At 31.5% G+C, this 27,625-nt stretch overlaps 1 protein-coding gene and 3 long non-coding RNA genes across 5 annotated transcripts; all 4 read left to right on the top strand.

Moving 5' to 3' along the window:
• The first annotated feature begins 7,324 nt into the window (after nt 1-7,324).
• On the top strand, nt 7,325-10,608 carry LOC108566440 (acetylcholine receptor subunit alpha-like 2). Of its 2 annotated transcripts, none has more exons than XM_017926313.1 (8): nt 7,325-7,833; nt 7,989-8,033; nt 8,121-8,230; nt 8,630-8,810; nt 8,872-9,028; nt 9,083-9,650; nt 9,702-9,885; nt 10,031-10,395. In XM_017926313.1, exons 1-8 carry the CDS (start codon nt 7,636-7,638, stop codon nt 10,223-10,225), a joined length of 1,638 nt encoding a protein of 545 aa, XP_017781802.1. In that variant the 5' UTR covers nt 7,325-7,635; the 3' UTR covers nt 10,226-10,395. The 2 variants fall into 2 exon arrangements, with proteins under 2 accessions (XP_017781802.1, XP_017781803.1); XM_017926314.1 differs by lacking the exon at nt 10,031-10,395 and adding an exon at nt 10,402-10,608 and having other exon boundaries at nt 7,349-7,833.
• Nucleotides 10,609-20,109: 9,501 nt separating this feature from the next.
• Nucleotides 20,110-20,498, top strand: LOC108566413. Its single transcript, XR_001891210.1, has 2 exons — nt 20,110-20,259; nt 20,316-20,498. It is a non-coding gene; the product is annotated as an uncharacterized LOC108566413 (long non-coding RNA).
• A 2,634-nt stretch (nt 20,499-23,132) lies between these two features.
• Nucleotides 23,133-23,784, top strand: LOC108566411. Its single transcript, XR_001891208.1, has 3 exons — nt 23,133-23,300; nt 23,363-23,633; nt 23,687-23,784. It is a non-coding gene; the product is annotated as an uncharacterized LOC108566411 (long non-coding RNA).
• Nucleotides 23,785-26,004: 2,220 nt separating this feature from the next.
• On the top strand, nt 26,005-26,415 carry LOC108566412. Its single transcript, XR_001891209.1, has 2 exons — nt 26,005-26,164; nt 26,231-26,415. It is a non-coding gene; the product is annotated as an uncharacterized LOC108566412 (long non-coding RNA).
• The last annotated feature ends 1,210 nt before the right edge of the window (nt 26,416-27,625 follow it).

Here is a 27,625-nt window from a genome sequence, read left to right as displayed (position 1 = left end):
ACTAGATGATTTTAAGTTTAAAACACTAAAAAAAAGATGCTCTTTTTTTATTCACGTAGTAAGTAACAACGCTTCTGTTCCTTAAGATTTATTAAAAATGAATATTTTTTAAATAATGATAATAAAAATTCCACTTAGATATCAAATGTCGGGATTTAGACCATATCGGGATTTGAACACTGTCGGGATTTCCACTATACCGGAATTTCAAATGTCGGGATTTTGATAAAGAACCGTAACACAAACCATCAGTCAGTCCTTCATTCCTTCCTTCTCTTCCGCTCCCAAAAGCGATTGTTTATTCAAATGTCGGGATTTAGACCATGTTGGGATTTGAACACTGACGGGATTTCCACTATATCGGAATTTCAAATGTCGGGAATTTGATTGTCGAGATTTCGATATAGAACCGTAACACGAACCATCAGTCAGTCCTTCATTCTCTTCCGCTCGCAAAAGCAATTGTTTATTCAAATGTCGGGATTTGAACACTGTCGGGATTTCCACTATATCGGAATTTCAAATGTCGGGAATTTGATTATCGGGATTTCGATATAGAACCGTAACACGAACCATCAGTCAGTCCTTCATTCCTTGCTTCTCTTCCGCTCCCAAAAGCGATTGTTTATTCATATGTCGGGATTTAGACCATGTCGGGATTTGAACACTGACGGGATTTCCACTATATCGGAATTTCAAATGTCGGGAATTTGATTGTCGGGATTTCGATATAGAACCGTAACACGAACCATCAGTCAGTCCTTCATTCCTTCATTCTCTTCCGCTCCCAAAAGCAATTGTTTATTCAAATGTCGGAATTTAGACCATGTCGCGATTTGAGCAATGACGGGATTTCTACTATATCGGAATTTCAAATGTCGGGAATTTGATTGTCGGGATTTGTCGGGATTTCGATATAGAACCGTAACACGAACCATCAGTCAGTCTTTCAATCCTTCATTCTCTACCGCTCCCAAAAGCGATTGTTTATTGAAAGCATCCGAAGAGAAGAGAAGGTCGTCTATTTTAAATAATAGTTTACAATAATGATGATGCGTTTTCGGTTGGCGTGGAGCATTGCCGTAATGACGGGATTAACCTATCATCAGCTCTAATTGTGTAGCCTGCAGGTCTTCGCGCAAACACCGGACATGCCATGTAACAACAGCATCTCATCTCGCCTCTAACGCAAAGTAATTGCACACTCGGTAACATGGTCTTCTTTGCATCAAGTAATTGTAACAATCAAGGTGATTATTAAAATCGTAAATTCACGAATGATTGAACGAGTTTGTACTGATGATAGTGTGTGTGTGTGTGGAAATTGTTGATTTCATTCAAGGCAGGAAACGCGATTCAACCTTGACGCGAGCACTGGAAAAACTTGGTCAATGGGTGCATTCAAAGGCAACGGAAATTGGCCGCTGCCGTTGTCGCATTTTCCACACACCTGTATACTTCTCTTGTTGTTGTTGTTGTTAGTATTATCATTATCATCGTATATAGGTCAACCGTGAAGGATTTCAGCTGTAAACCACGCGATGCAAAGCATCTACCGTCTCTTTCGCGCTTATAAACAGAATTTGTACACCATCATCGTTAATTAAAGTGCGCCTCCATTTGAATCGACTCACGCGAACGAATATTAAAATCATTGTTCTCCGCTCTCTATGATTACATGTAAATTACACCTGCTCTAACATCATACGTCTGCTAGAACAGTAGTCGACGAACTAACCATCATCCTCCGCTGATAACAAACGAATGTTACCGGTACCGCAAATTAGATATTCCGAAACAACAACATAAAAAAATATCAAAGAAGCAGATGGTCTTCGATCTGTCACGTTTTCCAACAAAAAAAACTTGTCATTTTTCCTCCTGATTTACTCCTTCTTATCTCTTAAGTTATGACGGAGGTTCTGACTGCAAATATTTCCGAAACTACCAGAAAAAAAATACACACAACCCTTGACAGGTAGCAGAAGGATATTAACGTTCACCCTTCTCATAGTTTTTTTCTATCTTTCTCTAATTAATTAACATTTCGAACAAAAAATTGTAATTATTAAAAGAATTTATTGCTGACACATTTAATTAGCAATTTGTTAATTAGTATTGTTGTAAACAAGATATAATATCTGCTGTTTGTTTTTCTTTAATTAATTATTTATTTGTGCTGTCGAACTAGATTTTTTTAATTAATTAATTATTATAAAAAAAGTTATTATTAAGAGAATTTATTGATATTAAGTTTAATTATTGTTTTTTGTTATATTAAAAATTCCATTTCAGTAAAATCGTTTATTTTCTTTAAACATTTGAATAATTATTATTGTATAATAAAATGTAATAGGTTTAAAGTGTTAAAAACATTATAAAACCCTTAAATATTGATGTATGAAAAAATTGACTTATACCACTTTCTAAAATAACGGCTCATATAAAGAATATTATCTAAGTTAAACGAGATGTAACTGTAGGATTTTGGAACTGGTTAAATGCAACGTTTAATGATATAACAAGTGTACGTTTTATTCCCTCTGCGATCATTTACAGCAAGTGATGGGTTAATTCGTTAACGCACCTGCCCAGACCAGAGCAGACGATTTCGGAAACTGTGGAAAACTCAATTAAAAAAGAAGAAGTTATAATAATGATACGAAACAACACCCTGAGCACATTTCGCCTCTGCGGACCTCGCGCCTCCGTAATACGAATATAATGGTCGGTAGTCCCAACGTTCCGGCTTATTAGGGCAGTGTTAAAAATACGTAATCATCGTCGGGCACCCATCAAGAAAAGACCCACCACCACCATCGCTCGTGTCTCAGGTATAGAACGAAACCATCGCAAAAAAAATAAATAAGAGAATTCTCTGTCCAGTGGAGAACCCAGAAAAAAAAAGGAAGAACTAGTATGGATGGAACACGCAGTATATTTCAGAAATCCGATAGCAATCTATGAATTTTATGGTCGTTTAGGGGACTTGACATCATCGTTACCAACATCCATCAGTCAGTTTATACCAGAACTAAAAGGAAGAAGACAAAAAAAAATGGATGTAAGAAATGCCACGAAAGATAAGATGAGGAGAGGATGGAAAAAAAATATATCTATAATGTTGACGGCAAAAGGAAAAGGTGACCACACAGAGGGGGTATCTAATCGATGTTGAGCGATCGTTCACAGCCACGGCTCGAAGCCGAGACGCAATTAAACCTGGGGTTATTAATAATTGTTGTATGTAATTACTAACACCTAGGTCAGGTGGTTGGTTGGTTGGTAACCCGCAGACTTTTTTTTCTTTTTGGAGCCTTCTTCGAATAATTAATATTTATTAATTAAACGTTTTAATGGTTTCAACGATTACCTTCATTTATAACTTTGAAGTTTGTTATATTTTTATTTCAATAATCTAAGATTCGAGTCTTTACAACAGTAGTTGAAAAACATTGCTTTAATTTAATGTATTCACATATTTGTTTATAGAGTGATACAAGGTGACAGCTGTCAATTTGCGATCCATAAGTTGAAAAAAAAATGATATAACCTATTTCAGTTAATTTAACAATTAATTTAGAATTAAATTTGTAAAGTACTTAAAAATATTACAACTATTTTTATTTGAGACTCAAGATATTTGTTTACACAGCTGTCATTTCGCAATTTAATTGCTAAGAGTATTTCTCCAGTTCCATACTTTGACACAAGGTGACAGCTGTCATTTTATGATCCATTGATAATAAAATTTAGATAGATAAATAATAATAATTCGATTTTAGAATTTATTTAGAATTAAAATTGTGAAGTGCTTACTATTTTGGTTTGTGACACAACATATTTGTTTGTAGTTCTGCAGAGACAGCTGTCATTTCGCGACCAAATTTCTAAGAGTATTTTACCTTGATTTGACTTAAGGTGAAAACTGTCATTTTGCGATCTATAAATTGAAAAAAACTTATATAACCTATTACAATTAATTTAACCTTGATATAACGTAAGGTGAAAACTGTCATTTTGCGATCTATAAATTGAGAAAAACTTATATAACCTATTACAATTAATTTAGAATTAAATTTGTAAAGTGCTTAGAAATATCACAACTATTTTGATTTGAGACTCAACATATTTATATGCAGTTATACAGTGACAGCTGTCATTTCACAACTGAATTACTAAGAGTATTTCACCAGTTCCATACTTTGACACAAGGTTGCAGCTGTCATTTTATGATGCATTGAGAAACACTGATACAACATGTTACAATATACGCAAAATGCGAGCTTCAGTTAATAAAATTTAGATAGATAAATGATAATAATTAGATTTTAGAATTTATTTCGAATTGAAATTGTGAAGTGCTTACTATTTTGATTTGTGACACAACATATTTGTTTGTAGTTCTACAGTTACACAAGGTGACAGATGTCATTTCGCGACCAAATTGTTTTACCAGTTCCTTGTTTTACAACACAAGGTGACAGCTGTCATTTCGCGACCAAATTGCTAAGAGTATTTCACCTTGCTTTGACATAAGGTGAAAACTGTCATTTTGCGATCTATAAATTGAGAAAAACTGATATAACCTATTACAATTAATTTAACAATTAATTTAGAATTTAATTTGTAAAGCGCTTAAAAATATCACAACTATTTTGATTTGAGACTCAACATATTTATTTGCAGTTATACAGTGACAGCTGTCATTTTGCAACAGAATTGCTAAGAGTATTTCACCAGTTCCATACTTTGACACAAGGTGACAGCTGTTATTTTATGATGCATTGAGAAACACTGATACAACCTGTTACAATATACGCAAAAAGCGAGCTTCATTTAATAAAATTTAAATAGATAAATGATAATAATTAGATTTTAGAATTTAATTAGAGTTGAAATTGTGAAGTGCTTACTATGTTGATTTGTGACACAACATATTTGTTTGTAGTTCTGCAGTGACACAAAGTGACAGCTGTCATTTCGCGACCAAATTTCTAAAAGTATTTCACATTACTTTGACATAAGGCGAAAACTGTCATTTTACGATCTATAAATTGAGAAAAACTTATATAACCTATTATAATTAATTTAACAATTAATTTAGAATTTATTTTGTAAAGAGCTTAGAAATATCACAATTATTTTGATTTACGACTCAACATATTTGTTTGCAGTTATATAGTGACAGCTGTCATTTCGCTACCAAATTGCTAAGATTATTTCACCAGTTCTTTGTTTTTCGACATAAGATGACAGCTGTCATTTTGCAACCCATAGATTGAGAAACACTTTTATAACTAATTACAGTATATGCAAAATGCGCGTATAAATTCATTTACTGCTTTGATGTGTTCATCCATCTTCTATGGATTAAAAAAATATTGAAATACTTACAACTCAATTCATTAATTAAAAATGAAATGTTAATCAATTTGATAACAAAATAATTTAATTACAACCAATTAATTAGTATATTCAAACAATACCGATTGAATTTTATTTTGCATAATAAATACAATATGTGAATAGATATGATAATAACTTTCCATCTCGAGTTGTGAAAGTTACTATCGAGAGGAAAAAAGCTTATAATCAATATATATATTGTTATTGTTATTATTGGTAAGAGGGTCTGGTTAATGAAGGACACGCGTCCAGTAAATTGATGTTCATTAAGTTTAGTCGGTCAGTAACTGTACGAAGGCCGTTCAGTCAGTTATACGACGGCGGAGATGTCGTCGTCGTCTTCTTTGCGGTCTTCCACGTCTCATTATATGCTAAGTGGATGGATCTTAGCCTGTGTGCAAGCAATAATCGTACACTCGGATGGATCTTTTTCTCTCTCTCTGTTTCACTCTTTCTTCCGTGAAAACGGACAAACAGACAAGAAAGAGTTTCGAAACGAGAGGCGCCATCCGCCAACCAATTAAACGAAACATTGATTCAATTAAATTTCAATGTTCATTTAAATTTCCAGAAATTAAAACGTTTTATATCACCGATGTTTGAATACTCTTTCAAAACAAAAAAAAAAGAAAGGAAGTATTTAAAATTAAGTATTCGATAATTAAGAGGCATATTTATTGGTAGCTATTAATGAATTAAAAAAAACACGTTTTTTTAAATTATATATTTTCAATCTCTTTATAATTAAATAATTTTTAAAATCTGTTTGAAATAATTAAACAATTTTATTATCATTAAAACAATTCAAAATAAAAAATTAAAGAAAAATATAAATATGATGATCATAGTTGGCTAATATATTGGAATGACATATTAATATCTGACAGTTAACAGACTTATATAACACGAGTTACAGGTATGTTCTAAATTAATTAAATATTTTGTTATAACTCTATTTTTCTGTTCTCTTTACAAATTTATCAACACTCATGGAATTGCTGTAAATCAATTCAGATTAAAATAGAAGATAGATATAATTTATTGTATAAAATGGAAACTCCATGTATATTGAGGATCATAGTTGGCTGGTAGGTTGAAATGACAGTTGACATTCTTATATAACAATACAAAACGATCCATAATTGAACTGATCTGTAAGTATTCAATAAAATAGGACTTTTTACGACAGCTGTCATTTTACAACCCATAGATTGAGAAACACTTTTATAACTTATTACAATATATGCGAAATGCGCGTATAAATTCATTTACTGCTTTGATGTCTTCAGAAATCTTCTATAATAATTAAAAATGAAATGTTAATCAATTTGATAACAAAATAATTTAATTACAATTAACCAATTAATTAGTATCTTCAAACAACACCGATTGAATTTTATTTTGCATAATAAATACAATATGTGAAAAGATATGATAATAACTTTCCATCTCGAGTTGTCAAAGTTACTATCGAGAGAAAAAAAGCTTATAATCAATATATATTTTGTTATAAGTCTATTTTTTTGTTCCATTTACAAATTTGTCAACACTCATGGAATTGCTCTAAATCAATTCAGATTAAAATAGAAGAAAGATAAAATTTATTGTATAAAATCGAGACTCCATGTATATTGAGGATCATAGTTGGCTGGTAGATTGAAATGACAGTTAACATTCTTATATAACAATACAAAACTTTCAAACTTTTGATCCATAATTGAACTGATCTGTAAGTATTCAATAAAATAGGACCTTAATCCATTTTAACATTCCGGTTTTTGATGTAAGTTATATTAGTTCTTGTTGCATTACAGTATTAAGTTAAATTGCTGTATGTTGGGTTACAGGTACGAGTTTAATTGGTATCAAAACAGGAAAATGATGCTAAAATGTTTGTCGGTTGGGTGATGGTTATGAGGATGTCGGTGATGATAATCGGACAATGTGAGACCAGAGTGAACCCCGCGTGTGCAAATAGGAGTGCCTGGATGTGCGCGCGCCCACGTATTGATCCTGCGGAGGATCCTGAGGGAGGCAGTGTCCCAGCATCCTGCGAGGATGTTCGGCGTTCGGAAAATGTGGTGGAAGCAATGCGCCAGGTCCTAGGAATCCTGCGGAAACCGATGCAAGAAGAGCGGATAGAAGAGGAGAATCGCATCAGGAAAAAAAACGAGGAGAACCGGTGTGTTTTGCGTTCATCCATACATGTGATAATTAAGTGATAGAATGTTGTGGCGCCGCTTGATCCGCTTCTTGCTCTTCTTCTGTTCGACGACCATACACGTTTCGCTATCGAATCCTGACGCGAAGAGGCTCTACGACGATCTGCTCAGCAATTACAACCGTCTAATCAGACCGGTCAGCAATAACACGGACACCGTTCTCGTTAAGCTAGGTCTCAGATTGTCGCAGCTCATCGAACTGGTGAGTTAGCAAGATGATGATGTAGAAGGGGGGCGGGGTATTCACATTTGATGATGATTATCCTTTAAAATGCATTTCAATTATTCAATGATCATCAAAAATGAGCTTGGAACGAATCACGGACTGACTTTTAATCGATTTCACTCTTGTTGCAGAATTTGAAGGACCAAATTTTGACGACCAACGTTTGGCTCGAGCACGTAAGCGTCTTCCTCTCCTGCGTGCCAATGCCTACACAAAAATGATGACCGTGGTATGTTTTTTTTTTCTTTCATGGTTCAACCCAGGAATGGACGGATCACAAGTTCATGTGGGATCCCCAGGAGTACGGAGGTGTCACGGAACTCTACGTGCCTTCCGAGCACATTTGGTTACCTGACATCGTCCTATACAACAAGTAACTTAGACACAAACACACTGATTCTATTTTTTTTAATCAATTTCAAAACAAAAATTCCGACATTCCTCAAACGACATTCCTTCTTATAGTTTTTTTTTTTCTTCAATTCGCTGTTTTTGTAGGTCGCACGCGGTCCTCCGGCCTTGCTCTTTTACGTGCGCAAATTATAAGCAAAATTTAATTACTACACGTGTATTATTAACCGAACCTCAAGCGCTCGATAACAATATTATTATTGTATCGTTTCGTAACTGTTTCTTTTAATCCAGAAGCGAAATTTTAAATAAATTGCAAGATTATAATGTTGCTTTTAAAATGCTCTCATTAAGTTTTCAAATTATAAGTTTAATACGTTCAGTAATGCAAAATTTAATGATACAATGTTTGTGTGTTCAGTGCTGATGGAGAATATGTAGTAACAACAATGACTAAAGCTGTATTAAGGCACACTGGGAAAGTGTTGTGGACGCCTCCGGCGATTTTCAAGTCATCGTGCGAGATTGATGTCAGATACTTTCCGTTCGATCAGCAGACGTGTTTCATGAAGTTCGGTTCTTGGACGTACGATGGAAATCAGGTATTTTTTTTTTAGGATTAAACAATAATAATGTAATACTACGGTTTTTTTTTGATTGCAGATTGATCTTAAGCACATTAATCAAAAAGTAGGAGAGGATAAGGTAGAGGTAGGCATAGATTTAAGGGAATATTACCCGAGCGTGGAATGGGACATCCTAGGTGTTCCGGCGGAAAGACACGAGAAGTACTACCCCTGTTGCGCTGAACCATACCCAGGTTAAAAAATTAGATTTAGTTTAATAACGTTTATGATGTTAATTGTAATTGCAGATATATTCTTCAATATAACCTTAAGACGCAAGACTCTGTTCTACACGGTCAATTTGATAGTTCCCTGCGTAGGAATCTCGTATTTGTCTGTGCTGGTCTTCTACCTTCCCGCAGATTCCGGCGAGAAGATCGCCCTCTGCATCAACATCCTCCTATCGCAGACGATGTTCTTCTTGCTGATATCGGAGATCATACCATCCACGTCGTTGGCGCTTCCGCTTCTCGGAAAGTACATTCTATTCACGATGGTTCTAGTAGGATTATCAGTAGTGATCACAATCATAATACTCAACGTGCATTACCGTAAACCGAGCACGCACAAAATGGCGCCGTGGGTGCGGAACTTCTTCATCAAGAGCGTTCCCAAACTTCTCCTGATGAGGGTCCCTAAAGATCTGCTCACCGAATTGGCGGCCAACAAAATCAATACCTCTTCCGGAAGGATGATGATGGCCAAACGCGAGATGGACACGCTTCCATCCACAGCATCTTCATCCTCCTCCTCATCAAGTTCTTCACGAAATCGACCGGGTTGCAACGGTCTGCACACGACAAGCGCAACAAATAGGTGAATCAACAACAACAACTTTAATCATGGAGTCTAAGTTTGTATTTTTAGATTGCGCGGTTTTGCTGGTGCCCTAGGCGGTAGGTTAGGTTACAACGGATTACCATCGGTCTTCTCAGGTTTGGATGAGAGCGATTCCGGTACGCGCAAGAAGTACCCGTTCGAGCTGGAGAAGGCCATACACAACGTAATGTTCATACAGCACCACATCCAAAGGCAAGATCAATTCAACGCTGTAAGTCCGCTGAAAGCAAACCGAACTCATTCTATTGAATCACGACTGAAAAAGCATCAATTAATTATTTTTTTTTTTTTGTACGAATATCAATTTTTTTTTGGTCATAGTCATTTTGTGTGGTTTTGTTTCTGTTTCCATGCAGGAAGACCAAGACTGGGGTTTCGTTGCGATGGTCTTAGATAGGCTCTTCCTCTGGATGTTTATTGTAGCGTCGTTAGTTGGCACTTTCGCAATATTGTGCGAAGCGCCCGCACTTTACGACGATACAGAACCTATCGACATGGAACTGTCGTCCGTCGCTCAGCAACAGTATCTACCGGAATTTGACTTGATCTAACTACTACCAGTTTATACCCTCTCTATACTCTAATTACTATTATTTCATATTTATTTTTTTTTTGTTTTAAATTCTTTGATCGAAGCATCAAAGTATTCATTCATGAATCATTCGATCAGCGATCAGCTGTTCATCGTCGTTGCTGATCTACCTTTGTTTTCGTTTCGTTCTTGTAGGAAGATCAGGATTGGGGCTTCGTTGCCATGGTTCTAGACAGGCTGTTCCTCTGGATGTTCATTATCGCCTCGCTGGTTGGCACTTTTGCCATACTTTGCGAGGCGCCAGCCCTTTACGACGACACCAAACCCATCGACATGATGCTTTCTCTGGTTGCCCAACAGCAATATCTACCAGACTAATAATAACAACAACAAAAACTCAAATAAAACAACACACAGTTAACAACAACAACACCAAGATTCCTTGTTATACATATATATTATACCGTAGCATTAATATGTAATACGACAATTCAACAATTTAAAAAAAATATATAAATCAATTAACCCCACATCATTTTAATTAAATCCCCCACACACAAAACACAATTAATTCCATTCAAGTAACTTTTCATGTAGTTAATAACAGGGACTTTAAATTGCATGTCATAAACCGAAAGGATACAGTTTTTCCTCTATGCTTCATTCACTCTCTCCGGGGTTATTAAGCATCATCGGTTAGGGGAGTTAGATACATAATAAGCAGTGATCCGTCGCATCAGATTTTTAGCAGATTCATCATGTAACGGTTATTAGTAGTTACAATAATTCCATATCTGTACGCACGCATTCTACCTGGGTATTAAATGGAACATGCACTCTCATCCCAATCCGATGCACCACCCTTTAACGTTTTCCCCATATTATAATTGATAACATGAAGAAGAAAATACAAAGTTCCCCATTTACTTTACACCTGAATAATTACAAATTCAATTCCCTCTGTCCGAAAATAAGAGTCCCATTTTGGGGATTCAAGGATATTAAAAAAAAAATCACAATGCAAATTGTGAAAACTTTACTTTGCTTACATAATTACTTAATTTATTCATTTAACGCAATTTTTTGGTCATTGTTTCTTGTAAACATTTTAAAGACTTGATCCTTTTTTTTATATTTTCTTTTCCTAGTAATTAATAATTTCAAATGGCTTTATTATTTTCAATAATGATGCAAATAAAATCACAAATAAATAATTATCAAATTTTCTATGATTATACGAATTCAAACTGCAATTTGTGATGTAAATTACATAATTATTTAATTTAGTATAAAAATAATAAAATTCAAGTTGATTTTTTTTTTGTTGCCAAATAATAATTTAATTGCAAGATTTTAGAAACGTTTAAATTATACGGTCGTGTGGTAAACTGCAATTTAATGCATCTAGGAGGTTTTTTTTATTTTGGGTCTATAATTTCGGTAAATTTGAAGATGCTTTTAATGTAAGAACACTAATTTTATGTAAACCCATCCATAATAATAGTGTTTAATTTACAATATTCATGAATCACAAATAGAAACGATAGTTGTTGCTGTTGTTGTTTTTATTGTTGTTCTTCTGGTTTTGATTAGCATAAATTCGTGTTCTAGACCGAAATGATGGTGAAAAACGAAGAATTTTTTTTGTGGATGCTGAAGCCTCCGGAGTAATCTGGCTTCGCCATCGGATAAGGATCTTTCGCATTTATTTATTTATTTTTTTATGCATTTCGTGCTTTTGGAGTCTGGGGTCTGGGTCATTTCGAATTTATTTTTTTATTTATTTTGTGGAGGCAGAAACGTGACGCGTCTATTGAAAGGATCCTCGCGTTGACCCACTGGCCTGGGCCCGCCCAGCTTGATCCTTGCTAATCGCCTATAAGAGAAGAAGAAGAAGAAGAAGGAGTCAACTCCATTCACTTCGAGCTCGAGAAATCCACACACACACACAATCATTACTCAGACAAATTGTCTAACAGGGTGGACGGATGAAAGGACGGATTATCCTCGGTCAGAAAGTTACTGACGTTTCGCATCGAAAATATATAATAGATGCCAATCTGTGAAAAGGACTAGAGATGAGACGATAAGAAAATCTCAAGTGCGTTTTGTCTCCTTCGACGTAGACAAGATTTCTTCTAATTGCACATCAACTTGTAGCTGGACGTGGTCTATATCGAAATCCCAACAACAGAAATCCCGACAATTAAATTCCCGACAATATCAAAATCCCGACAGAATCCTTATTTAAATTTGTCAATGCGACATATTTATTTACAGTCATATTTATATGGAAACCGCGCTATAAGAAACTCGGATTTAACCATAAAAACCAGGCTAATTCGTAGCGTGTTCTATTGAAACCGTCTACCGCGTTGTATGGAAACCGCGCTATAAGAAACTCGGAATTAGTACAAATCACATCATTTGTACCGCGTTATATGGAGACCAATAAATACAAAAGACAAGATAAATTATAAATTATTTTTCTTGAATTGAATTGAAGAGTTCATATAAGGATTGATAATAATAATAAAACAAGAACTAAACTAAAAAACTGTTTTTCAACAAAACTAATAAAGTCTTTTGTAAAATTATGTAATCTTTCAACACTCATCAGATATGAGTCGCCTAACTCATCTTCTTTTAATGGGCAAAATGTCTTCATCACTTAGTTCATCTTCACATTGGTTTTCGATTGTAGCTTTTTTTCTAACTCTACTAAAACCTCTCTATAGGGAGCTAAGCAATTTCTTAACTCTCTTTTAAACTTTTCGCTGCGCACCGTTGAACGATCAGTTTGAATGAAATGAAGTTCTAATTCTTTAACCCAATTAAGCCCTTTTTCACATCTTGTAAATCGAGATTTGGCACCAATTCGTTTTCCTTATTTTCGAATTTGAGGTGGATGCATCAATTAATTCCATCAGTTCTTCCTCATCTAAAGTTTCTTCCCCGAGTACTAGTTCTCTTACATCCTGATGGTTTACTGCAAATTCGTCATCGCTTAAACGAGAAGCAATGTTTACTATTTCTGTAACTGGGAGTAAAATTGTAGAATCATCTTGTATTGCTTGAATCATTTGAGGTAAAAGAGGTTTCCAGCACGAATTAAGCGTTGATGGTTTAATTTCCGCGCAAGCCGATGACACGGCTCTAATTTTCACAGTTTTCTAATCTGTCGAAAATGGTTTGGAAAAGTTGGCGTGTGTAGTACATTTTTAAAGTTTGAATGACTCCTTAGTTCAAAGGTTGTATTAATGACGTGCAGTTAGAAAGAAGGAAGACAATTTTCACATTTGGATGATCCAGTTACAATATCTAGTTAGTAGAGTCATTCATAGGCAGCGCGGAAGGACCTTATGGGATGCTGTTGAACGGAAACCGCGCTGTAAGAGTACCGCGTTATCGCAATTTCAGCTTCGCGTTATATGGAAACCGCGTTCTGAGAGTACCGCGTTGTAGGTGGGTTGACTGTATATAATTTGGTTATAAATTCGAGCGTAGAATTGTTGAAATGATCTATAATAAACATACAGTTATGAATTGAAAACAACTCCTCCCGGTTTCTCTCCTTCACCAATAAATATCCACGCGCACAAATTTCATGACTACCTTTTTGTGATGGAATGTGACATTTTTGCAAATCTTAATGAGTCAAAGGGTCAATTAACTACATAGTTTTAACTTAGTGTTAGTATAATTTTATTTTTTTTTATCACGTAGTAAGTAATAACGCTAATTTTTAAATTCATTTGTCTATATCAAATAATAAAAAATACTGTCGGGATTAGAGATTTTAATTGTCCGGTTGTTGGGATTTTGATCTGCACCGCTTCTGGGACTCGCTTTGACTCCGTGTATTCAATTAATCCGTCCTGCAGAAGAGAAGATTGGACTAATTACATGTGTGATTGGGTGGTCCAGTTGGTTTGCTGTACGCATAATAACTATTGTTAGACGGTGGCTCAGGTGGAGTTCAGAGATGGAGGAGAAAGAGTCCATCCAGTCCAGTACGCGTTTTCGGTTTGCTTATAAAATTGCTGGTTTCCATTCAACCAAATATTAAGCGGACGACCACACACGATTTGCGGATGAAGTTATTTCAGGTAGGTCCACTGCGCCCGGATAGCCAGACCACAACGAAGGAGGAAAGGAAGAACTCTTCGTCTCTCTTCTGTCGCTCTCCTTCTATACACATATTTTTTTTTTGTCTTTTTCAACGTATAAAAAAAATATATGTGTGGAAGCCTTCTTTGCCTTATACACACACACACAAATTCTGGACCCACCAAAACGCTGCTCCGTCTGCACACACACACATATTTCTTTCCACTAAATTGCCTCCCTTTGTTACAACTTAATTATTCGCCGGCAATTTAATTAACGGACGACCAAATCTAATTGATTGCTCCTTTCGTTATTGTATAACACGTGAAGCAATTAAAATATCTAAGATGTATAGGTGAAATCTTTATTAGTTGGATAAAAAAATACAAATGATTTATAAAGTAATTTAAAACATGAAATATTACGATTTGCGATTAAGTTCTAATGAATATGAACATTTTTTTTTTACTTTTATTGATTTTAGTGTTAGTTTTTTTTTACTAGTATAAAAGTATACGTTTTAAATGACATCAAATCACTTAATTTTCTTAATATGATTAAATTGAAATCAGGTAAACTTGTAGCAAAATCTATTAAAAAAAGGGTGGATTTTTCTTAAAGATTTAGTATTTAAATTAATTAATATGTAGATATATTTTTTGAAATATTGCAGAAATATATTCTGAAGTTTTCTATGTACAAGACAATAACAAATTTACTTTTGTTGTAAATTTTCTTGAAATTTTGTAAAAATAAAATGTGGACTTTTGTCAAACATTTTGAATAGATTTAGCTTCAATTTAATTTCATATTTAGAATTGTTTTTTGAACTATTGCAAAAGTATATTTTTGTGTTTTCTATTTACAAGAAATTGCATTAATTTATAACATTTTGAAAATAAAGCAAAGTATTTTTTACCAAGAAATATATTCTGAAGTTTTCTATATAAAAGAAAATAACAAATTTACTTTTGTTGTAAATTTGAAAAAATAAAATGTGGACTTTCGTCAAACATTTGACTACATTTAGCTTCAATTTTAATCCATATTTAGAATTGTTTTTTGAACTATTGCAAAAGTGTATTTTTGTGTTTTCTATTTACAAGAAATTTCATTAATTTATAATATTTTGAATATAAACCAAAGTAATTTTTACCATGAAATAATACGATATGAAAATATGTAGGATTCTATTAAATTTAGGGTAATAATACTTAATATTTATATGTTTTTTATTATGTTATAGAAGTACACTTTTTTAGTTTACAAATCCAATCATTAATTTATATAATTTTCGTAAATTGATTTTAAACGTTTTTTTAATTTACTTTTGTAGTTGAGATTCTGATACAGTCGGGATTATGGTTGTCGAGATTTTGATATAGTCGGGATTTCTAACGTCAGAATTTCGATACAGTCGGGATTTCAATAGACGGTCTTTCGGTTGTCCGCTTGCGATATGGACCCCATTTTAATTCATATTTAGAGTTGTTTTTTTTAACAATTATAAAGGTATATTTGTGTGTTATCTATTTAAAATACGTTTTTTACAGTGTTTCTAAAGTAAAGAAATAATTATTCTCTTAAATTTCAGCTATAATTAATTTAAAATTTTGAAAACTAAAACTTTGATGTACTAAAAATAACTGTGTAAATACTGAATTTAGATAAGTTTCTAAGTTGTTTCGATTCTCTTTTTTCCTGTAAAAAAATAATTGTAATTCATGAAAACTTTGTTTTTTATTGACTTAATTAAAAATATCATTGAAAAATTTGTTTCATAAAATTTATCTGTATTTTTGAAAAAGTATCTTAATTCTTAAGATTTTTTCACGATTATCTAAATGTATGTTTCAATTTCATCACTAGACGGTTTTCTACGGTTCTTCTCATCATTTCTTCTTTAAGCTCCAGCGGCAAACCGTTTTGTATTCACTATTTGCTTTCCTACTAACACTTGATCTTCCCTTGTTTAGTTTCATTTTTTTTTTCTTTCTTTCTTAATTTTATCTTTTCTTCGTTCATTCTTTCATCTCTCCTCCTACGTCGTGCACATCCGGTCCCGTATTTCAACTTTAATTAAACGCTCAATATGCAGAGCATGCACTCTGAATGCATTTAGTGCACTTAGCGAGAGAGACAACACAAACACACAAACACTGAGTATCATCTTAAGCCCAGATTTCCAGATCCCTTTCACCCATAGAGCGAAGGCAACCCCATTTAAGGGCTGATATCCATCCCATTCATCCTTTGCCTTCCCCTTTCTTTCTTCCAACAGTCGAATATGTAAATCGCACAGCCAACTGCACATAATTTATTCACGCAGTCACATGATTTGTCAATATTAAAAGCGAATCATTAATCGGTTTTTCTTCTTTATTTATTTACTTTTTTTCCCTTTAATTCATATGCAAATTATCAATTAATCGCCAATCGACTCTTCTATACGCGCATTAGGGGATGACAGTTGAGGCTATAAATAATTTGTCAATTACTACTTAATTTTATGCAGTCTTCCATTATGTGTCTATATCGAAATCACGACAATCAAATTACCGATAATATCAAAATCCTCTATTATATATTATTATTATTATGTGATGATTTCGGTTGTCGGAATTTTCATTTCTCTTTTGAATTTGGCGCGTTTATGACTACCGCAATACAAACGCGTAGGCGCTCGTTTGTTTATTCATTTATTTATTTATTTTCATACTGTACGACGACTTTTATAGATCCGGCACGAAGCGTATAAATCTCGCGCAGCGCAATTTCGCATCTCGAATTATGTAAATGAAAATGTGCGCACGTTACACACCGTTTAATCACCTTTTCTGCGACTCGGCATGTGCCGAAATTAATTATCTAATCGCTCCGAACATACAATCGTTCGCATTGTTCCTTATTATATATTACTGATTTTTTTTCTGTATTATTCACTTCAGTCGTTTTCCAACATTGTTCTCCTTCCTGGCACATGTCTGTCTATTTGCGTGTGTTTTGTGTGTGTGTGCGTAGAAACATCGATGTTTAATTTTCCCAGGGAGGACCGCGAGCGTTGCGTAACCGCACCTTGTGTATATTTTCGGTTTCGTTCGTTCGTTTTCCCAAAACGATAACATTGTTTAAACAATGAGCGAGAAAGCGCGCGCGTCTCGGGAGATTAAGATTATCTCTTGTCGTTTCCTTTGATTTGCTGCCAATACTAAAAATAGTCACCAACTGAATTATTGCCTTCGGGTGTATTAACAAACAAGCGCGTGCCAGAAGTGGAGGATGGAAGGTGTGTTCGAGCCTCCTCTCACCGCTGCTGCAATCCAATACTCTCACAAATATATTTGTTCACCAACATCATTCATTTTAATTGAGACAACAAAAGAAACCATACAAATATTCTTGATGTAAATCAATCAAATCTTTGCTTACTTTTTCATCCTCATGACTTTATGAGAAAATATTAGATTTTTAACAGCTTTGATAGTTTAAATAAATATAACAGCTACAAATTTGGAAATAATTACAAATGAATGCCAGTATATTTGACTTTGAATTGAGTAATGAAATAAAACGCGAAGAAATTGCATTTTTGGAAAATTATAAAAATTTTAAAAGTTTTTCAATTTTAACAACTTATTACTCAAAACCTGTGATAGCTACGAAATTGACTATAAATACAAATGAAAGCTTGTATATTTGACTTTGAATTGAGTATCAATTCTAATAATTGACATAAGTTACTGTCGAGTAATACGATAAAATGTGAAGACATTGCATTTTTGGAAAATTTGACAAAATGTTTATCAATTATGACAGATTATTATTCATAAACAGAAATAGCTACAAATATGAAAATAAACACAGATTAAAGCCTATATATTTGACATTTAATTGAATATTCATTCTTTCAATGAAACGTGAAAACATTGCATTTTTTGATAAATTCATTTTTTTTTCAATTTTGACAGCTTATTATTTATAATTTACAATTATTTATTTACAAATATGTAAAGAATCACAGAATAATGCCTATATATTTGACATTAAATTGAATAGTTATTTATATAATTGATATCTGCTGTTATCAAGTAATATAATAAAACGTGAAGACATTGCAATTTTAGAGAATTGAAAAAAATGTTCTTCGATTTTGACAGCTTATTATTCGAAATCGTTAATAGTTACACAGGTGAAAATAAACACAAATTATAGTCTATATATTAGACTTTAAATTGTATATTCATTCTTATAATCGACATTTATTGTTGTCGAGTAAAAGGATAAAACATGAAACCATTGCATTTCTGAAGAATTTAAAATAAATTCTTTGAATTTGACAGCTTATTATTAAAAATTACTAATAGTTACAAAGTTGGAAATAAACACAAAATTAAGCCTATATACTAGACTTTAAATTGGGTCTTCATTCTTGTAATTGGCATTTGTTGTTGTCGAGTAAAACGATTAAACATGAAAACTTTGCATTTTTGGAGAATTGAAAAAACGTTCTTCGAATTTGACAGTTTATTATTCAAAATCGTTAATAGTTACAAAGTTGTAAAGAATCACATATTAAAGCCAGTATATTTGACTTCAACTTGTATATTCGTTCTTATAATTTACATGCGTCGTTGTCAAGTAATACAATAAAACGTGAAGACATTGCATTTTTTGATAAATTCATTTTTTTAAATTTTGACAGCTTATTATTTATAAACAGATATAGTTACAAATATGTAAAGAATCACAGATAAAAGCCTATATATTTGACACTAGTTATTTATATAATTGATATCTACTGTTATCAATTAATATAATAAAACGTGAAGACATTGCATTTTTAGAGAATTGAAAAAAATGCTCTTCGATTTTGACAGATTATTATTCGAAATCGTTAATAGTTACACAGGTGAAAATAAACACAAATTATAGTCTATATATTAGACTTTAAATTGCACATTATAATGGACATTCGTTGTTGTCGAGTAAAAGGATATAACATGAAAACATTGCATTTTTGAAGAATTTAAAAAAATGTTCTTTGAATTTGACAGCTTATTATTCAAAATCGCTAATAGTTACAAAGTTGGAAATAAACACAAAATTAAGCCTATATACTACACTTTAAATTGGGTCTTCATTCTTATAATTGGCTTTTGTTGTTGTCGAGTAAAACGATTAAACATGAAAACATTGCATTTTTGGAGAATTGAAAAAATGTTCTTCGTTTTTGACAGTTTATTATTCAAAATCGTTAATAGTTACAAAGTTGTAAAGAATAATAATAAATATTAAAGCCAGTATATTTGACTTTAACTTGTATATTCATTCTTATAATTGACATGCGTTGTTTTCAAGTAATACAATAAAACGTGAAGACATTGCATGTTTTTGTAAATTCATTTTTTTTTTCAATTTTGATAGCTTGTTAATCAAAACCTGTGATAGCCACAAATTTGTTAATAAGCACAAATGAAAATGAGTATATTTTTATAATTGGCATAATTTGGTTTGAAGTAAAGTATTCATTCTTACAATTACAATAATTTATACTTATTACATAATAAAAATGTGAATGATGAAAATTGCTCTTTTATTAATAAATATAACAAAACTATTGTTTCTCAGAGCAAATGAAGGCAATTTATTTGTGTATGCAAAATGTTCAACGAAATATTTATGAATCGTCTGAAAAGCTGAAGCGAAAGAAATAAATGTTGCTAAGTTTTTCATCGCCTTTCAAAATTCGTTCACCGTGCGTTTCGAAAATTCACCTTCACTCTGTGTTGTGCTGTTTACTAACTGACACGTATATATTTTATTATTTCCGTGGATTCCCTTTTCTTCCGTGAATTAGCAAAAACCTGTAAAAATGTGTAACGTCCGGTGCATGAATTTTCTTATACTTTTATATTGGATTCTTTCCTCCTTGTTTTTGTTTTTGTGAGTATATCATGCAATTTTTCGAAATTGATGATTCAACTGTATTTTTTTTTCAGTATGTATCATGTTGCATTCAGGATAATCAGAAGAGGGAATCCATTCGACGATGAGTAGGAAAGGCGTTACATGCCGTAGGATTTTAAAAATGCTGAAATCATTAGCTTCTTGATGTCAAATCAAAATGTTGATGTTTCAATAAATCTTGCAGCAATGTCAAAACCCAACCGAAAACCTAAAAATTATCTTTTATTTCATCCTTTGCGTGTCCATTTCTTCTTTACAGATAAAACGCATCGAGCCGAAATAGAAAATAAATAAAACAGGTAATAATTTAATATTATTTTTTAGATAGAAAATCGACTTGATGAATCTCTACCAAGATTCGTTTCTTTTGCTCTACTACTTTCAATATCTAAGCACGAACATCTTCGCTGTAAGAAGTAACTTCAAAAGAAGCAATATGAGGGGATTCCTAATTACAAATTAAAGCCTATACATTAGACTTTAAATTGAATATTGTCATAAGTTGCTGTCGAGAAATACCATAAAACGTGAAGATTAAAATAAATTGTTTTTCAATTTATATTATTCAAAACCTATAACAGCTACAAATTTGACAGGTTTTCAAATTTAAAATTTCCTTTCCGAGACTCACCCCAGTCCAATTGCAATGAACCGCAGAGTCCCGGTTTGAACATTGTCTTTGTGTGTTCTGGCCTCTTGTTATAATACATATCTACATATGACCACTGGGCGGTAGCTGGCGAAATTGTGCTTGACACAAACTAATTGTAGGGAGTGGAGGTTTAATAAAAGAAGAAATTTGACAGCACATATTTTCAAATTGGATAGCTTTTCAAATTTTATAGCTTATTATTCAAAATCGCTAACAGTTTCAAAGTTGGAAATAAAGACAAATTAAAGCTCGTTTATTGGATGTTGAACAGACATTGCATTTTTGGAAAATTACAAAAATGTTTTCCAATTTTAACAACTTATTATTCAAAAACTATGATTGCTACAAAATTGACTATAAATACAAATTAAAGCTTGTATATTTTACTTTGAATTGAGTATTAATTCTAATAATTAACATAAGTTACTGTCGAGTAATACGATAAAATGTGAAGACATTGCATTTTTGGAATATTTAACAAAATGTTTATCAATTTTGAAAGCTTATTATTCATAAACAGATACAGTTACAAATATGAAAATAAATACAGATTAAAGCCTATATATTTGACATTAACTTGCATATTCATTCTTATAATTGACATTCACTGGCTTATTATTTAAAATCGCTAACAGTTACAAAGTTGGAAATAAAGACAAATTAAACCCTGTATTTTGGATGTTTAACAGACATTGCATTTTTGGAAAATTACAAAAATGTTTTCCAATTTTAACAACTTATTATTCAAAAACTGTGATAGCTACGAAATTGACTATAAATACAAATGAAAGCTTGTATATTTGACTTTGAATTGAGAATTAATTCTAATAATTGACATAAGTTACTGTCGAGTAATACGATAAAATGTGAAGACATTGCATTTTTGGAATATTTAACAAAATGTTTATCAATTTTGACAGCTTATTATTCATAAACAGATACAGTTACAAATATGAAAATAAATACAGATTAAAGCCTATATATTTGACATTAACTTGCATATTCATTCTTATAATTGACATTCACTGGCTTATTATTTAAAATCGCTAACAGTTACAAAGTTGGAAATAAAGACAAATTAAACCCTGTATTTTGGATGTTTAACAGACATTGCATTTTTGGAAAATTACAAACATGTTTTCCAATTTTAACAACTTATTATTCAAAAACTGTGATAGCTACGAAATTGGCTATAAATACAAATGAAAGCTTGTATATTTGACTTTGAATTGAGTATTAATTCTAATAATTGACATAAGTTACTGTCGAGTAATACGATAAAATGTGAAGACATTCCATTTTTGGAATATTTAACAAAATGTTTATCAATTTTGACAGCTTATTATTCATAAACAGATACAGTTACAAATATAAAAATAAATACAAATTAAAGCCTATATATTTGACATTAGCTTGCATATTCATTCTTATAATTGACATTTGCTGTTATCAAGTAATGCAACAAAACGTGAAGACATTGCATTTTTTTGATAAATTAATTTTTTTTTCTATTTTGACAGCTTATTATTAATAAACAGATATAACTACAAGTATGGAAATAATCACATATTAAAGCCTATATATTTGACATTAAATTGAATATTCATTCATGTAATTTACATGCGTTGTTATCAAGTAATACAATGAAACGTGAAGACATTGCATTTTTTTGTAAATTCAATTTTGACAGCTTGTTATTCAAAACCTGTGATAGCCACAAATTTGACAATAAAGACAATTGAAAATAAGTATATTCTTATAATTGACATTTATTACTGTTGAGTGAAAAGTGAAGACATTGCATTTTTTGAAGAATTAAAAAAAAGTGTATTTCAATTTTGACCACTCATTATGCAAAACTGGTAATTGATACAAATTTGAAACTATACATAAATTAAAGCCTACATATTTGATTTCAATTGGAGTATTCATTATTACAATTAGTATACGATAACATGTGAAACTATTTAGACTTATTAAATATTTGTAATTAAAAATGTGAATGATAAAAATTGCTCGTTTATTAATAAATATAACAAAACTGTTATTTCTCAAAGCAAATGAAGACAATTTATTTGTGTATGCAAAATGTTCAACGAAATATGTGTGAATCGTCTGAAAAACTGAAGCAAAAGAAACGTTGCTAACTTTTTCATCGCCTTTCAAAATTCGTTCACCGTGCGTTTCTAAAATTCACGTTCATTCTTTGTTGTGTTTGTATATGACAACTATCTTTTTTTTTATTATTTCACTGATTTCCCTTTTCTCCCGTAGCTTAGAACAATCTGGGAAAAATGTGTAACGACAGGTGCGCATATTACGTTATACTAGTATATTGCATTGGTTCCATCTTTATTTGCTTTTAGTGAGTATAAGAATCATGAAATTTTTCGAAATTGATCATTCTGTTTGTTTTTATTGTTCCAGTATGTATGAAGTTCTATTAGGGATATTGAGAGGGGAGATTCCATTCCACGATCTGTAGGAAAGGCGCTTCATGCCGTAAGATTTTAAAAATGTTGAAATCATTAGCTTCTTGATGTCAATCAAAATGTTGATCTTTCAATAAATCTTACAGCAATGTAAAAACCCAACCCAAAAGCTAAAAATTGTCTTTTATTTCATCCTTTGAGAATTGAAAATTACAAAACAACGTATTTGCACGTTCATTTCTTCTTTACAGATAAAACTAATAGAGGTGAAATAGAAAAAAACAATGAAACAGGTAACAATTTAACAATTTATTTTTAGATGTTGAATCTCTACCAAGATTTGTCCCTTTTACTCTACAACTTTCAACATCTACACACGAACATCTTCGTTGTAAGAAGTAACTTCATAAGAAGCAATAGTGTATAGAGTATAATACTATAAAACGTGAAGACTATACATTTTTTTATAAATTCATTTTTTTTTTCAATTTTGACATCTCATCATTCATAAACAAATACAGCTACAAATATGGAAATAATCACATATTAAAGCCTATATATTTGACATTAACTTGAATATACATTCTTATAATTGACATCCGCTGTTATCAAGTAATGCAATGAAACGTGAAGACATTGCATTTTTTGGTATATTTTTTTTTTCAATTTTGACATCTCATCATTCATAAACAGATACAGCTACACATATGAAAACAATCACAGATTAAAGCCTATATATTTGACATTAACTTGAATATCTATTTTTATAATTGACATGCGCTATTATCAAGTAATACAATGAAACGTGAAGACATTGCATTTTTTGGTAATTTTTTTTTGCAATGTTGACATCTCATCATTCATATACAAATACAGCTACAAATATGAAAACAATCACATATTAAAGCCAGTATATTTGACATTAACTTGAATATTCATTCTTATAATTGACAGCCGTTGTTATCAAGTAATACAATGAAACGTGAAGACGTTGCATTTTTTGGTAATTTTTTTCAATTTTGACATCTCATCATTCATAAACAAATACAGCTACAAATATGGAAATAATAACATATTAAAGCCAGTATATTTGACATTAACTTGAATATTCATTATTATAATTGATATGCGCTGTTATCAAGTAATACAATGAAACGTGAAGACATTGCATTTTTTGATATTTTTTTTTCAATTTTGACATCTCAACATTCATAAACAGATACAGCTACAAATGTGGAAACAATCACAGATTAAAGCCAGTATATTTGACATTAACTTGAATATTCATTATTATAATTGACATGCGCTGTTATCAAGTAATACAATGAAACGTGAAGACATTGCATTTTTTGATATTTTTTTTTTCAATTTTGACATCTCATCATTCATAAACAGATACAGCTACAAATATGGAAACAATCACATATTAAAGCCAGTATATTTGACATTAACTTGCATATTCATTCTTATAATTGACATCCGCTGTTATCAAGTAATACAATGAAACGTGAAGACATTGCATTTTTTGTTTTTTTTTTTTCAATTTTGACATCTCATCATTCATAAACAGATACAGGTACAAATATGGAAACAATCACATATTAAAGGCAGTATATTTGATATTAACTTGCATATTCATTCTTATAATTGACATCCACTGTTATCAAGTAATACAATGAAACGTGAAGACATTGCATTTTTTGGTATTTTTTTTTTTTCAATTTTGACATCTCATCATTCATAAACAGATACAGCTACAAATATGGAAACAATCACATATTAAAGCCAGTATATTTGACATTAACTTGCATATTCATTCTTATAATTGACATGCGATGTTATCAAGTAATACAATGAAACGTGAAGACATTGCATTTTTTGGTAATTTTTTTTTGCAATTTTGACATCTCAACATTCATAAACAGATATAGCTACACATATGGAAACAATCACAGATTAAAGCCTATATACTTGACATTAACTTGAATATTCATTCTTATAATTGACATGCGTTGTTATCAAGTAATACAATGAAACGTAAAAACATTGCATTTTATGGTTTTTTTTTTCAATTTTGACAACTCATCATTTATAAACAGATACAGCTACAAATATGGAAACAATCACAGATTAAAGCCAGTATATTTGACATTAACTTGAATATTCATTCTTATAATTGACAATCATTATTGTGGAGTAATATGATTAAACGTGAAGGCATTGCATTTATGAAGAATTGAAAAAGTTTTTCAAATTTGACCACACATTATGCAAAACTGGTAATTTATACACATTTGTAAATGTACGTTAATTGAAGCCTATATATTTGATTTCAAGTGGATTATTCATTCTTACAATTAGTATGCATTGTTGTTGTAATTATACGATAAAATGTGAAACAATTTATACTTATTACATATTTGTAATTACAAATGTGAATGATGAAAATTTATTAATAAATGTAACAAAACTATTATGTCTCAAAGCAAATTAAAACAATTTATTTGTATATGCAAAATGTTCAACAAAATATTTATGAATCGTCTGAAAAAAACTGAAGCAAAAGAAATAAACGTTGCTAACTTTTTCATCGCCTTTCAAAATTCGTTCATCGTGCGTTTCCTAAATTCACGTTCACTCCATGTTGTGTTTGTATATGACAAGTATCTTTTTTATTAATTCACTGGTTTCTCTTTTCTCCCGTAGCTTAGAACAATCTGGGAAAAATGTGTGTCGAAAGGTGCGTATATTTGATTTTGCTTGTATATTGCATTGGTACCATCTTTCTTTGCTATAAGTGAGTATAAAAATTATGCAATTTTTCAAAATTGATCATTCTGTTTTCTTTTTGTTGTTGTTCCAGTATGTATCAAGTTCTATTCGGGGCAAAGAGAAAAGAGATTCCATTCCATGATGAGTAGGAAAGGCGCTTCATGCCGTAGGATTTTAAAAAAATGATGAAATCATTAGCTTCTTGATGTCAATCAAAATGTTGATCTTTCAATAAATCTTACAGCAATGTAAAAACCCAACCCAAAAGCTAAAAAATGTCTTTTATTTCATTCTTTGAGATTTTCAAATTACAAGAAAACCGTATTTGCACGTTCATTTCTTCTTTACAGATAAAACGCATAGAGGCGAAATAGAAAAAAAAAATAGGTAACAATTTAATAATTTATTTTTAGATGTTGAAGATTTGTCCCGTTTGCTCTACAACTTTCAACATCTACACACGAACATCTTTGCTGTAAGATGTAACTTCAAAAGAAGCAATATAAACGGATTCCTAATTACAAATTAAAGCCTATACATTAGACTTTAAATTGAATATGTGTCATAAGTTGCTGTCGAGTAATACTATAAAACGTGAAGACTATACATTTTTGGAGGATTAAAATAAATTGTTTTTCAATTTCGTCAACTTATTATTATTCAAAACCCATAAAAGCTACTATTTGACAATAAACACAAATTTGACAGCTTTTTAAATTTGACAGCTTATTATTCAAAATCGATAATAGTTACAAAGTTGAAAATAAACACAAATTAAAGCCTGTATATTGATTGTTGAATTGAGTATTCCTTCATATAATTGACATGCGTTATTGTCGAGAAATACAATAAAACATGATAGCTACAAATTTGACAATAAACACAAATTTGACAGCTTTTCAAATTTGACAGCTTATTATTCAAAATCGATAATAGTTGCAAAGTTGAAAACAAACACAAATTAAAGCCGGTATATTGGATGTTGAATTGAGTATTCCTTCATATAATTGACATTCGTTGTTGTCGAGTAAACAATAAAACATGACAGCTACAAATTTGACAATAAACACAAATTTGACAGCTTTTCTAAGATGACAGCTTTTCAAATTAGACAGCTTATTATTCAAAATCGATAATAGTTACAAAGTTTAAAATAAACACAAATTAAAGCCTGTATATTGATTGTTGAATTGAGTATTCCTTCATATAATTGACATGCGTTATTGTCGAGAAATACAATAAAACATGATAGCTACAAATTTGACAATAAACACAAATTTGACAGCTTTTCAAAGTTGACAGCTTTTCAAATTTGACAGCTTATTATTCAAAATCGATAATAGTTACAAAATTAAAAATAAACACAAATTAAAGCCTGTATATTGATTGTTGAATTGAGTATTCCTTCATATAATTGACATGCGTTATTGTCGAAAAATACAATAAAACATGATAGCTACAAATTTGACAATAAACACAAATTTGA

Source organism: Nicrophorus vespilloides, unplaced genomic scaffold (assembly GCF_001412225.1).
Source record: "Nicrophorus vespilloides isolate i.1.1-1 unplaced genomic scaffold, Nicve_v1.0, whole genome shotgun sequence".
NCBI classification, from domain to species: domain Eukaryota; kingdom Metazoa; phylum Arthropoda; class Insecta; order Coleoptera; family Silphidae; genus Nicrophorus; species Nicrophorus vespilloides.
The sequence above is the reverse complement of the archived record's forward strand: the minus strand, read 5'-3'. Positions and strand labels throughout refer to the sequence as shown.